We start from the raw sequence: 15,363 nt of genomic DNA, 5'->3' as shown, positions 1-15,363 counted from the left end.
ATTTTCAAAAGTGATGTGTAATATAATATAATATCTTGGAACACCAATGAAGACTTATGTGTAAAAAAAATAATATTTTATTTGTGGTTGTTTCTCCAAATTTGGCAATGAATAGGGGTGCATTGTAATGTATTGAGATATCCCTCATTCTATGAACAAACCTTTGAGTTCATAATATTTCTCTCTATATTTTTCCTTTATTTCTTCATTTAAATACAATTAGCATGTTAATTTCATATTCAAAGTTTTACACTTTGAATAATGAATAGCCAACTTCCTAAAGTTGAGATGATAAGGTGAAACTCTTGGCATGATAATAAGGTTATTAAAAGGTAAGAATCTATGTTTTATATTATTTAATCATTATTTATTATTTATGTTATATTTATTTCTTTAAGCATTTTTATACCCTACTTATAAGTGGGAGTTTTGATTTATTGTTGCTATATGTTACACTAAATTCTTGGAACCATTTAAATGTTAGTTTGGTATTACCAACCATTTAAAGTGGATGCCTTGATTTATTATATATAAATATATTATAATATTAAATTCTTGGAACCATTTAAATGTTAGTTTGGTTTTACCAACCATTTAACTTGGATTCCTTGATTTATTATATATGAATATATCATAGTATTAATTTATTGGTACTATTTAAATGTTTGTTTGGTTTTACCAACCATTTAAAGTGGGAACCTTGATTTAGTGTTTACAAATATATATAGCACAATAAATACTTGACCACATTTATAAGTTTTGGTATATATTATATACTTATAAGATAATAATTTATAACATAATATAAATATGATTATTTAATATATTGGAACCATTTTATTAAGTGGATTTTAATATTGTTCGTTAATGTTGACTTTATTAAAATACCAAGAGTGGATCCTTTAATCTCAACTACTTAAATTAAAATTTGAACAATTAAAATTTACCCATTAAAGATTCAAACAATTAAAATTAAAAAGAAACAAAAACAAAACAAAAAGACATTGTAATGGACTTATAATTACCTTAGCTTCCCTGTGGATACGATATCGGACTCACCGAATTATACTACTTGTGGACAACCTGCTCTTGGGAGTGCAACAATCAAAATGACAATAGAAAGTTTTTCCAGAAAGTCGATAAAAAATTCACAGTACTCGAAATGACAGCAGACTTGTTTTTGAGATCTAAATTTTTTATCCAAAATCGTTTAAAAACATTTTTGCTCAAACTTTTTGCACAACATACATGGATTTTTCATACAATAAAATCAAAACATATACTATGACAAGATCGATGAAAAAACGAAAGAATATACATGCATTTAATATTTAAAACTCACGATACGGCGGATAACGACGCGAGGGAATGCGAGGCTCGATCGGGACGATTTGCGGCACGATTTTTTCTCGAAAAACCAACGAAATCTTCAGAAATTTTGCAAGGAGAAAGGGGTGGCTGCTGCTGAAAAGTTAAAACCCTAGGTTGCTCCTCAAAAATACTAACTTAATACTAACTTTACTGAAATCCCCTAATTATAAATAAAATACACATGTGAAAAACTTTAAAAGTTTAAAATCTTAAAATCACATAATAAATTAAATTAAGCTTTAAAAATGCTTAAAATTTCATAAATATTTTAAAATACCTAATTTCATGACTTGAAATAAAATAACACATTTTCTCAAAATCGCCTAAATCGTTGCCGGTCTCTTTTCCCGATCCCGCATCGAATATTCGGCTCAAACATAAAACTCAAGAAAATATTTTAACGTGCATCAATTAAACATATAATAATTTAAAGTCATGCACAACAATTCATCATGCCTAGCTAAAATCATTTTAAAATTAAATAAATAATTTAGCAATTTAAATAAATACAAGGGTTTACGTGTACTTATTTTTGGGCTCTACATAAAATACCATGACTTTCAAAAAATAGCATTTTAACAGTAAAAATTGCACATCTTTACCATAAATCACAAAATATCGTATTTTCATCAAAATCATCATTTTATATCCTTTATCATGCGTTATAACCCTTCGGGACGCTGCCAAACCTTTTCCTACTACCCAAATGTAAAATGACTGTTTTTCTCCTAGACGTAAAAATTCTCAATTTTGACTTTTTCTTACTTTTTTTGAATCTAGACCATTCTGAATAATTATTTAAGCTTAAATTAAATTTTAGTCATTTTTATTTAAATTAGAGGATTTCGATTTAATTCTTTAATTACTAATTCGTGAAGCGTTTTATTCTCGGATTAATTCGAACTTTAATATTTTCTTTTCAAATTTTAAACTTAAAATTTTATTACCTAAAATACCCTTGTGAACCATGAATCGACCCCCCTTGGACCATGGTTAGACCCCTTAACTGTTAAACTTCATATTTCAAACCCTAAGCTAACTCCCTTGAGCCACGGCTCGATTTCACCGAGCCACCCCCGGACCATCATGAACCATGCCCTCACTCAAGCCCCCTGGACCCTCTCTGACCTAGCCTAACTCAGTTGACCAGCCCCTAGCCCACACACAGTTTTCCTGCGCACGAGAACAAGAGCCGCACGCTTTCCTCAAGCTTTGGTCAAGCCACCAAGCACCAGCCCCTGACCCGACCCTAGACCATCCTCCCTAGACCCTATTGGACCAGCACAGCCATCCCCAACCAAGTCGTGACTTCCCCACGCAGCACTCGCCCCTTGCGCGCATAGGAAGAGTCCTAGCTCATGCAGACTCTTCCTCGCGCGTTGTACCTTGAGTTCTACCCATGCTAGGACTCTTCTTGGCCCTTGAACGCTGCCTTCACAGGGCCGAGACCAAGCTTGTTTGAGCCCTTGTGCATCCCCTCCTCATGGCCGAGCCCTACATGCACATGTCCCATGAAAACCCTAGTCTCTACAATTAGCCATGCACTGCCCTTTTTAGTCCTTGTCCAGACCTCATTTCCTCTTTGAACCGCCCTTGTTTTATCCCTTAAACATCCTATGTTGGCAGTGTACTAGTTGGAAATCATAACACGTTCATATACATGTAAATATTTTCAAAACTTTAAGAATAATCGTTAAAACATTATGTGTTGGAATCAGAATTTTGGAGTTTGACAGAATCAAGCGTTGAAGATTAAAGAACTAATAAACTCAACTGAACGCAACTGATCTAAAATGTCTCGAACTCAGAATTCCTGACTGATAATTAAAGAGCTTAATAATCGAAAGCAATTGAACTGATCAAAGCTAATTGAAGCTATGTAGTTAACTGGACGATCAGTTAAGATTGATCAGTTACACAGTCAATTCATCAATAAGCTACGAAAGTCAACTGATAAATCAGCTTGACAGGTCATCAGTTAAGGAACGTATCTTTAAAGCGACAATTTGTACAAGAACAGACTGCAACTTATAGTGGGAACGCCGCATATCAGAATGCCACAGTGTACGATTTTCAGAAGAATGATGACGTGTTTACTAAGGAAAAATCAACGGATATAATTATTTGAATGCATTCAATATTACCGTTGGGAAGCAAAGCCTATAAATAGCCGAGAAGATCAGCTAAGAAAGGACTTTTGCGCGTACATTCATTCTTGAGTTAAAAGCTTTCAAAGATCAGTTACAAGAAGCTCACGCTTGTTAGATTTATTCATAGCTTTCAAGCTACACTTCGAGCTTAAGCACAAACACTCATCGTTGTAATATTCGATCTTTTATAGATCAGTTGTGCTTAGAAAAATACCTCAATCGCGTACTGATAATATTGTATTGATACTAAGAGTTTCAGTTAGGCAGTGTTAAGTCCAAACTGAAGTGGGTTATTACAGTTGCTGTAATTAATTAAAGTCTTTTATTGACTCTGGAACATTTTTTCTTTAAGCTCTGATGCAACGTTCATTATTGTCCTTGACTGGACAATTGCTTTTGTACCTTTGTGCACAGCTGGATTCAATTTATGTAAGCTTGTCGGCAACTGCAAACTAGTTGGCTCTTAACTGATGTTCTGAACTGGTCAGTTGAACTGGTCTTGTTCTGATGATGTGAAATCAGTTGGCTCTTCAGCTGAACTGATTTCATTGATTCAGTTGGACTGTTCAGCTGGGCTCTTCATCAGCTGGCCGGGGGTGGTCTTGTTCTGCTGAACCACCTATCTACTGGACAATCAGTTGAACTGGTCTTCGATACATCAGTTGTAGCTGATTCAGTTATAGCAATCAGTTGGCGCTTTCAGCTTGCGTCTCGATAGCTTCAGTTTTTTCTTGATAACTGATCAGTCCGAATCTTGATTAGTTCCAGTTTCTGCACACTTAGGTAAATTCAATTGAAAAAAATAACAAGTTTTGTTAACATCAAAATCAAGATAGAGAACATTAAATGTTCTAACATTAAGCAATTTGAACTCAAATATTTTCATGAAAAATAATTAAAAAACACATAATATGATTTGAATGTTACGTAAAAGGGTTTATAAAACGTGCCTTTGCGTTTAAAACGCTCGAGTATACGATCGTCGGCGAGAGGCACGAAGAGGGACGAACGGGCGACGAAGAACCCTAGCTTTTCATCCTTGAAAATTTCGAATTTTAATGTGTGTGGTGTGTGAATATTTCGGCTTATAGGTGTCTCATAAAGACCTAGCTTTGTATTTTGTTTTTATAGATTTTAATTTGCATGTTAATGAGCTTAGGTTTTGGGCCTTCAAGTATAGGGACAATTGGGCCTGCTCAAATTAGTTAAATTAAGCCCAATAACTCTCATTTAATTGAAAAATAAAAGTTTATAAAACTTAATTTTCAAAAATAATGCATTTGATATTTTAAAAGTCCTTTGTTTACCCAAAACCGACTTTCCGAGTGAAATCTAGCTCGTCTCGTAAAATAATTTGAACTCTATCATTTTTAGAAAAATTTAATCATTTTTAATGATATTAATAAGCCTTGAAAATAATTAATGGAAAATATTTATTTTTATCTACGTCGTCCCCGGTCTCATTTCGCCAGCATATTATCGAATATTTAGGTAAAATCTTTCAATTTCATAAAATCATGCCATATAATCATTTAATCATGCAGTCATATCTTTAATCATATAATATGCATCAAGTAATCATTTAAAATTAATTAATTAATACAATTATTTAATTTAATTCATTTGCATTAATGTGGTTTATGTAGGTTGGTTTTGGAAGTTAACCATAAAGAATAAGTACCCACTCCCGAGAATAGAAGATCTTTTTGACCAGTTAAAAGGAGCCAAGGTTTTCTCAAAGCTCGATATGAGATCTGGTTATCATCAATTGAAGGTCAAAACTGAAGATATACCTAAGAGTGCTTTCAGGACAAGATATGGACATTACGAATTCACGGTAATGCCATTTGGTCTAACAAATGCTCCTGCAGCATTCATGGACCTTATGAACCGCGTATTCAAACCATATCTCGACAAGTTCGTGGTTGTTTTTATAGATGATATCTTGGTATATTCACCAAGTGAGGAAGAGCACAAGGAACATTTGCGTCTCACGTTGCAAACGCTGCTAGAAAAGGAACTATATGCCAAATTCAAGAAGTGTGAATTCTGGTTAAAGAGTGTGGCGTTCTTAGGCCATATAATCTCAGAATTTGGAGTGTCAGTAGATCCTAAGAAAGTAGAGGCAATTAAGGATTGGCCTCAACCGAAAACTGTAACCGAGGTGAGAAGTTTTCTTGGATTAGCTGGCTATTATAGAAAATTTGTGGAAGGACTTTCTTCGATATCCATTCCACTCACCAAACTTACTCAGAAAAACTCGAAGTTCATTTGGAATGAAGCTTGTGAAAGAAGTTTTGAAACCCTGAAGACGAAACTCGCATCCACACCAGTACTAGTTCTTCCCGAGGATGGTAAGAATTTCACTGTGTACAGTGATGCTTCCAAGGAAGGATTAGAGTGTGTGCCTATGCAAGATGGTCAGGTAATTGTGTATGCCTCACGACAATTGAAACCGTATGAGCAGAATTACCCCACTCATGACCTTGAGTTAGCTGCAGTTGTGTTTGCACTTAAAATCTGGAGGCACTACCTCTATGGAGTAAAATGTGAGGTGTTTACCGATCACCAGAGCCTCAAGTACATTTTCACCCAAAAAGAATTAAATATGAGGCAAAGAAGTGGATGGAACTTCTAAAAGATTATGATTTGGTAATCAATTATCATCCAGGTAAGGCGAATAAGGTGGCAGATGCTTTAAGCCGAAGAAACTTTGGAAAAGTAAGCTTATCTTCACTATTAGCACAATCAGGACTCCGGGAAACCATCAAATTGAAGCAGAGCCAAGACACCTCCATCTTTAAAATTAAGGAACAGATCCAAGAAGGAAAACTTCCAGGATTTCAAATTGATGATAATGGTATCCTTTGGATGGAAGGACGGTTGTATGTGCCCGACGTCGATGGAATTCAAGAAGAAGTAATGACCGAGGCACATAAATCGAGATTTTCAGTACATCCAGAAAGCACCAAAATGTACAGAGACCTGAAGAACAACTACTGGTGAAATGGAATGAAGAAAGACGTAGCCGTCTTTGTTTCATAATGCCTAACCTGTCAACAAGTCAAGGCAGAACATCAAAAGCCTGGAGGACTTTTACAGCCATTGGAAATACCCACGTGGAAGTGGGATAACATCTCCATGGACTTTGTAGTCGGACTACCAAAATCAAGACAAGGTCATGACGGAATCTGGGTAATCGTTGACACATTGACGAAGTCTGCACATTTCTTACCGGTACGGATGACTTACAACCTGGATAAACTTGCTACCTTGTATATGGACAATATAGTGAGACTACATGGAGTCCCGAAAAGTATACTGTCTGACAGAGATCCAAGATTTGTATCAAGATTCAGGAAAAGTTTTCAAAAGGCGATGGGAACCAAAGTCACTCTCAGCACAGCCTATCATCCCCAGACTGATGGCCAAACCAAAAGGACAATTCAAACCCTCGAGGACATGTTGAGAGCATGTGCTCTGGATTTTCATGAAAATTGGAGTGAACAGTTACCCCTGATAGAATTCGCCTATAACAACAGCTATCACAGTAGCATCGAGATGGCTCCGTATGAAGCTTTGTATGGTAGAAGGTGTAGGTCGCCTCTATATTGGGATGAAGTTGAAGAAAAGGCTGTTACCGGACCAAAACTTGTACAAATAACCGTTGACAAAGTAGCTGTAATCAAAAAAAAACTCAAGGCAGCCCAAGATAGACAAAAGAGTTGGGCAGATTTGAAGAGGAGGTCGTTAGAATTGGAAATTGGTGAAAAAGCTTATGTCAAGGTCTCTCCTATGAAAGGAGTAGTTCGGTTCAGTAAATTCGAAAAGTTGAATCCGAGATATGTGGGACCGTTCGAAATACTAGAGAAGGTTGGAACCTTAGCTTATCGATTAGCGTTACCACCGGACATGGTCAGAATACATAACGTTTTCCACATCTCACAGCTAAGGAAGTATGTCCCAGACCCCAGTCATGTACTCAAAGTTGCACCGCTGCTGATTGAAGGAAACCTCAACGAAGAACTCAAATACGAAGAAGTCCCAACCCGAATAGTGGACTCAAAAGACCAAGTGTTGAGAAACCGGACAATACCTTATGTCAAGGTACAATGGTCAAATCATACCGAAAGGGAGGCAACTTGGGAACTCGAGGAGAATATGCGATCACAATACCCTCATCTATTCGAAAGAACGAGCTGATGCAAGTTTTGAGGACGAAACTTTCAATAAAGAGGGAGGGATGTGAGAACCCGAGATTTTTCAATCCAAGGCGAATCAAGTAAGTAATACGAACTTGAAGTTTAACTCAAACTAAACCCTAAAATTTTCGTTCCAACTAGATAAATTGAATATTAACTTAGATTTCAGTAAATTTAACTCGAGATAATAACTTCAAAGCTCGGAGATCAACTCAACATGAAGCCAAGCTGAAAGTAACTGCATCCTTCAAAGTACTGTCACGGGAGGAATAAAACCCCAGCTCAAGGACTCGATCCTTTAGCTCAAAGCAGCTCAACCAAGCTTGTCCTAACAAGACCAAAAAGGGAGCTATAAGTTGAGCCAAGAGTTTGTACAAATTAAATGTGCAGGAAATAACCTTTGCGTTAACACATGAAGGAGCTGCGGGAGGAGCTAAGGGCTAGGACATCTTTAATACGCAAAGAATGACTCTTGATGCTTGGATATCCTTTGACCACCATAATGAACATAATAAAATCATTCTTGGAAGCCAAGAAATCGGCCAAGGCTAGGTGGAAGGACCTTTTTTTCTATAAATACCAACTCAAGTGAATGAAAAATCATCCCACAAAGCAACACAAAAATTTCGGCCCTCCTCTCCCTAAATAGCTTTCGGCCGATACTCAAGGAAGAAGAAAGAGGAATTCGTACGGTTCGAGTGCTAGAATTCTACGTCGAAGCGCTGCTGAAGTGAAGACAGTGATTGAAAAGAATACGTCAAGTTGCTTTAGAATTTTCGAGAAAACAAGGTGTCAAAAATTTCACAAATTTCGAACATATTCACAAAATACAGGTAAGTGGGCTTTTGTTAAGTATTTAATTGTATTTTGCTCTTTGCATAAAAATATCATGACATGCTAATGTATGTAACTATTTTCGAAAATTATTGTGCACTACGTTTAAAATTTCGATCGATTATGTGTTCTCTTCTATGCTTCGAAATTCTTGGTTCCGCTGTGTCTGTATGAAAACTCTGATATCTGAACATCTGAAAAGTTTTGTCTGTGACTTCTGAATTCTGTTGCACTGTTACGATTCGAATTTGAAATGTGACGAGAATTGTAATTCTGTCTGGCCCCCATTGGTGGGTATAAAACCATGTTCTGTTATGGCCCCCTTTGGTGGGTATAAAACCATGTTCTGGCCTCACCCCTTAGAGAACTAACATATTGGGGACAATTTCACCATGGAAATGAGATGAGTAACAGTGTTCTGTCCGATCTGTTCTTTTCTGAATTGATTTGATCTGTTTCTGAATTGCTATGAATCATCTGATAAATTCTGTCATTTATTCAATTCGCTTCCGTCATGATAAGTTAAGCGTATTAAGTTTTGAAAGCCTATTAAAAGGACGTTTTAAGAAAAACTAAGTTCTATATGTATCTTTGGAATCGATCGACCCCCACTTGCTGAGTGTTTCCGAAAACACTCACCTCCTTACAATTTCAGATAAAAATGAAGAGCAAATAAATGAGGAGGAGCAGGAAGCTTTCTGGGGTTGGTGATCGATGATCAAGAGCAAGAGTCAAGTTATCCCCTTTTGTTTAGTGTTCCGCATTTCGCAACTTTGATGTATTTTATTTCATTGTCATTGTAAGACAATACTTTATTTATGAAAAAGACTGGTTTGATTTGATCTGAGGCTTTATTGTTTTCAATATAATTGTTAAACAATGCCGAATGTCGCCGACGCTTCGGATACGTGGCGTGACAGATCCAACTACGTATAACCGTGGTACCCGACGGCGGGGAAATCAGCAACAGTATTACCCATCCACTAAGCCTTGGCCTTACATGTCATCGTATACATATACATATTAGTCACAAACAACTCACATCCTTCAAAACATGTCATCATATTCATCACTTTTCAAAATCATGTATATACGTATTTTTCCTTAAAATCAAGCATGCAACGTATTTTTCATATTTACATAAAAAGTCATATTCGTAATAACATAAACATTTAAAACACATCAAATCGTGCATAGGGCGCCGCCAGGACTGCTAACCCGACCCGGGTGCAAAATTAACATTTTGCCCCTCAAAACCCTAGTAGACCATTTTACCCCTAGACCTCAAACTTTCGACCCGAAGTCAACCAAACTCTTTAAAACACCAAAAAAATAATTATAAGCATTCTCGAGGGTAAACTCGAGCCTGTTCTGTAACTTATACGATTCGTTTTAAAACTTAGACCGGGGTCCCTTTTTTAACCCGAATCAACCCAAACTTAACCAAATTTCTCCCAATTTAAACTGTAACTCGAACCTACAAAACCAGCCCCTAAACCACTCGTTCTAGACCCCTTGGGATCAACGAACCATGCCCGAAAATTTCTGGAAATTTCCAGCGCACCTACCACGAAACCCTAGCTTTACCCTAGCCTAGATTTCTCGACTCTAGCTCAAACCAACAAGGACCAGCCCCAAGCCAACCCTTCCTAGACCACCCTTGGAATCTCCTGGACCTACATGACCCTACCTCTCAGCCCCATGCATGCCATTAGGTGCAAATACCCGAGAGCCACCCAAAAACTCCAACCGAGACCAACCTTCACCCCTCACGCTCGATCGGCTTTGTGACCAAGTCCAAAAATGTTTGAGCCATTCTAGACAACGACTTAGACTCACCAGGGTCTGGTCCAAGGTTAGGAATGGTCAGTGCACAGCCGGCTCGCTCAAAACTTCCGATCTACTCACAACCGAATCAAGCAACCAAGACATACCGATCATCCCTCACTAAGTCTCAACCCCTAGCCGACTGCAGCCCCTTAACGCCTTATTCCTCGACGTGGACATCCTCTAAAAACCTAGCCATAGCATCCCCATTACACAAAGACCAAGAAAACGTGAGTTAAAAATCAAACCGTGCATATTTCATGTCAAAACTTTGCAAAAAAAAATACCACAATATTGAAAAAATAATTCCTCATGCATGAACACACAAACTGGCATATTATGATCTGAATGAAGAGGAAAACGAGATTTTGGGCGTGCTTTGCGTTTATACGCTCGAAAACTTGAAGTCCTTTGCGTAGAACGTGCACCAGAGAGACATGGAAGAATTTTCCTTGAAAGCTTTGTGGGAAAACCGATATGTCTGCTGGATATTTTCAAAAATGGAGGCTGCTGAAAGAGGGAGCGGAGGCCACTTGATGATATTAGGTTTAGAATTTAGCTTCTTTAGGTTTAAGTCAAAAAATAATACACTAATGGCCCCTTAATTAAAAATTAAAAAGTTAAAAGGGTTTTGGGCCCATGAAGCACTAAAATAAACCCATCAAGCCCAATAACACTCGCAAAAAATATTTCGTTTAGGTAATTTTTTGAAAATTTTGTCCAAACTCTCCAAAAGTCCCCTGATTCGTTAAATTTTGCGTACCAGTTAAAAATATAATCCGACGAGTAAAAATATGCAGACGTGAATCTAGGATCACTATATGACACGATGGACACTGGAATCCTCTGCAGTCTGAATATCTCTTTGATATACAGCTCTTTGTGTTTAGTCATGGTGAAAGTCTTCCTGATCGGTAAAAATTGTGCTGATTTAGTGAGCCGATCAACTATCACCCAAATGGCATTATATCCTCCAGTAGTCCTCGGAAGCCCTGTCACGAAATCCATGGTAATGTTTTCTCATTTTCACTCGAGAATATGGAGTGGTCGCAGCTTCCCTGCAAGTCTCTGATGCTATGCCTTGACCTGCTAACACGTCAAACACTCAGAGACGAAACGCATAATATCTCTCTTCATTCCCGGCCACCAATACAGAGTCTGTAAATCCTTGTACATCTTCGTACTCCATGGATGAAATGAGTACGGGGTGCTTTGGGCCTCACTCATGATATCTGCTCTAAAGGAATCACTGCTAGGAACCCACAATAGGTCAAGATATCTGACTATGTCGTCCTCAATTGTATACACCCTCAGGCCCTTAGACTCATCCCTCTGTCTCCACTTCTGTAACTGCTAGTCCGAAACCTGCCTCGCTCGAATCCTGTCTCTCAGTGTCTATTGTACTATCAGCGTAGAAAGACTAAGGTCATCGCTCCTGGATTAGACTGCAAGCTCAAACCTCTGAATCTCTGCCTGCAACGGTCTCTGTACCGACAACTAAGCGATCATTACATTCTTCCTGCTAAGGGCATCCGCAGCCACATTAGCTTTACCTGGATGGTATCTAATGTCACAGTCGTAGTCATTCGCTAGCTCTAGCCACCTCCGTTGTCTCATGTTCAGCTCTTTCTGTGTGAAGAAGTACTTCAGACTTTTGTGATCAGTTAAAATCCTGCACTTCTCCCCATACAGATAATGCCTCCATATCTTCAGGGAGAAAACCACTACTGCTAGTTCGAGGTAATGAGTGGGATAATTTTTTTCATGAACCTTTAACTGTCTGGACGCGTAGGCTATAACCCCGTCATGCTGCATCAAAACCGTGTCCAATCCAAGCTTTGATACTTCTGTAAAAAGCACAAACTCTCCTTGCCCTGATGGCATAGCTAGAACCGGCGCTGAAGTCAATGCCTGCTTCAGTCTATCGAAACTCTCCTGACACTTCGGTCCTTAAATAAATTTGGCATTGTTCTTTGTCAAGGAGGTCATAGGCACGAAAATAGAAGAGAAACCCTGAATGAATTTTAGGTAGTACCCAGCCAACACCAAGAAGCTGCGTATCTCTGTCACACTCTTAGGCACTGGCCAATCTCGGACTGCCTCAACCTTGCTGGGATCGACCTCTACTCCATCTCGGGATACAATGGGGCCTGGGATTGCCACTCTGTCTAACCATAACTCACACTTACTAAACTTGGCATACAACCGACTGTCCTGTAAAGTCTTCATTACGGTCCTCAGATGCTAACTGTGCTCCTCTCTGCTCTTTGAATAGATTAGAATGTCGTCTATGAAAACTATGACGAACTGATTCAAATACGACTGAAACACGCGATTCATGAGATCCATGAAGATCGTTGGCACGTTCGTCAAACCGAAAGGCATCACCATAAACTCATAGTGCCCATAACACGTCTTCAAATCCGTCATATGCACGTCATACTCTCTCACCTTCAGATAGTTGTATCCTGATCGGAGATCTATCTTCAAGAATACTGATGCTCCCTGAAGCTGATCAAATAGATCATCGATCCTGGGCAGTGGATACTTGTTCTTGATCGAGAACATGTTCAATTCTCTGTAATCAATGCAGAGCTGCATGCTGCCATCTTTCTTCTTAACAAACAATACCGGTGCGCCCCATGGAGAAAAGCTAGGGCGAATAAAACCCTTATCTAGAAAATCATGTATCCGATCCTTCAGCTCTTTCATCTCTGCAGGTGCTAGACGATAGGGTACCTTAGAAATCGGCATTGCACCTGGCATAAGCTTGATAGAAAAGTCCACTTCTCTCTCTGGTGGAATAACTGAGACGTCGTCTTGGAAAACATTGGGGAAGTCCCTGACCACTTTGACCTCCTCTAGCCTCAGATTGACTGGATCGTTTACTGTCACGATACTGACCAAAAATTCTTGACGGCCTCTCGTCATTGGCTTCCTCGCACAGATGCAAGAAATGATGTGAGGCATCTGCTGATGTCTGGATGCCTCGAATATAAATGACTCACCGCTAGGCTGTCGGACAGATACTGATCTTTGTCAAAAATCTATAGCAGCTCCGTTCGACGAAAGCCAGTCCATACCGAGAATAATATCAAACTCCGGTAACTGTAGCACAATCAGGTCTGCTTGCACCACATTTTTTTCTAACCGAAACTCCAATCTTTTCACTATCTACGAAATAAACATCTGATCTCCGGACGAAATCGAAACTCTGAATCCCAAATCCATAGCCTTTAGTATGATTCCTAGTCGTTTGACAAAAGATTTGGATATAAACGAATGTGTAGCTCCGGTGTAGAACCCGTAAATTAAAATACGTATAAGTCATGCATAATTCTTAGTATTTAAATTAAAATGATTTTTATTTCACGAGTCTTTAAATTCTCTTCGTTAAATGTATTTATTTTATGCAGTAGTTTAGTTGCTATCGTTTTGTTAAATAAGTGAGGCCGGACCGGAGTTGGAGTAAAGAGATAAATTTTAATATTAAGAAAATATTCCTAGAATTTATTTAAGATAAATAATAAGTTAATTTATTGTAAAAGAAAGTTTAGGTGAATCATTTAATTAATTAGGGATAAGTAGTAAATGAATTCTTTTAGGTTCAATAATTTAATTAAAAGTCTAAAATAAAATATGTGATCAATTGAGATAAGTTAATCTAGACTTATTTTAATTAAGAAATTATAATTTAACATGATAGTAAATTTATCTTTAAAATTTAAAGAATTATCCATGCATGCAAGAAAATGGTATTCCTTAATTAATTTATTTATTCAATAAAATATTTAATGGGTAGATCAAACTCTAAAGAATTAAAATACAAGATTTAAGAAATATTTCCCCTCCTTTTTTAAAAGTTTCGGCCCTCCTCTTTATTTTTTTTAAAAAGATTTTAATTAGTGGGGCAAATTATTCTTTAAGTACCTTTCCTTATCTATTATTCTTGAGAGATAATTCCATCACACTAAATCATCAATAATTAATATTTAAGCAATATTTTTACCTCCATTCTACTTAAAAATTTCGGCCACCTAGGAGATTTAAATAAAAAAAATTGGTCAACTCACAACTTTGATCTCCTTATCCAAAATTTTGGTAGATAATCCCTCAACTTTAATCCTCAATAATTAAACAATTAAGCAATATTCTTCCTTATTTTTTTTAGCTAAAAATCAACCACCCCTATTTTAAAAGATTTAATTTTGTTTAAAAACTCATTCTTTATTATTCTTCCCCTTAATTTTTCCTAGGAAGATATTCTCCCCACTTTTAAATCTCTGTCAAATAATTAATTAAGCTATTTTCTCCCTTGTACCTAGACTCAAATTCAACCCAATGCACCCTCCTAATTACCCATCAAAATATTTGATATCAAACCCTTTCCTTATCTCACAAATTAAAAAGATAGAAAGATTTATTCTTCTCCTTGATCTTGCAAATTTCAATTTAGTCTCCTAGTCGTACCTCCTCTCCATATTTTCAAAAAATTCAGTGGCAAAAATAGAGAGAAAAACTTGAGAAGCTAGGGAGAAAAGAAGAGAGAAAAGAAAGCAAGGAAGAAAAGGAGAAAAGCAACTCCGTCTCCGTCGCGCCGTAACGTCGTGTTAATTCGTTTTCCTTTCAAACAGTTTCCAGGCATGCTTATATTTTTATTTACTCTTCAATCAAGTCATATTAATATTTTAAAACATTTCACGTGCATGATTTAGAAGGTAAAAACCGAAATTTAGACAACAACTTTCAAAGAAAAGGATGCACAATTTTCGGCCCTCCCCTTGTGCTCTCACGGTTCACTTGCTTTTGGTGTTTCAAGTGGTTGGCTCGTGTCCAGGCTCCCAAGGCGGTATCTAGACATGTACTAGGACATGTTAGGATCATATTGGTCCATTCTTTCAAGCCCCATACCCGCTGGAAATTCAGAAACGACAGCAACACTTCCATAGTGTCATATTGAGTCTCGAAAATTCTGTGTT

General features: G+C 37.4%; 1 protein-coding gene across 1 annotated transcript; it reads right to left on the bottom strand.

Annotated features, from left to right (window-relative positions):
- Nucleotides 1-12,334: 12,334 nt before the first annotated feature.
- LOC140991216 (uncharacterized mitochondrial protein AtMg00860-like) lies at nucleotides 12,335-13,315 on the bottom strand. The gene is made up of 2 exons (XM_073461159.1): nucleotides 13,124-13,315; nucleotides 12,335-12,598 (listed from the first exon to the last, which is right to left on the bottom strand). The coding sequence occupies exons 1-2, from the start codon at nucleotides 13,313-13,315 to the stop codon at nucleotides 12,335-12,337; spliced, it is 456 nt and encodes a 151-aa protein (XP_073317260.1).
- Between the last annotated feature and the right edge of the window lie 2,048 nt (nucleotides 13,316-15,363).

The sequence above is a fragment of the Primulina huaijiensis genome, chromosome 13 (assembly GCF_012295235.1).
Source record: "Primulina huaijiensis isolate GDHJ02 chromosome 13, ASM1229523v2, whole genome shotgun sequence".
Classification (NCBI taxonomy): domain Eukaryota; kingdom Viridiplantae; phylum Streptophyta; class Magnoliopsida; order Lamiales; family Gesneriaceae; genus Primulina; species Primulina huaijiensis.
This window is presented reverse-complemented; position numbering and strand designations above follow the sequence as displayed.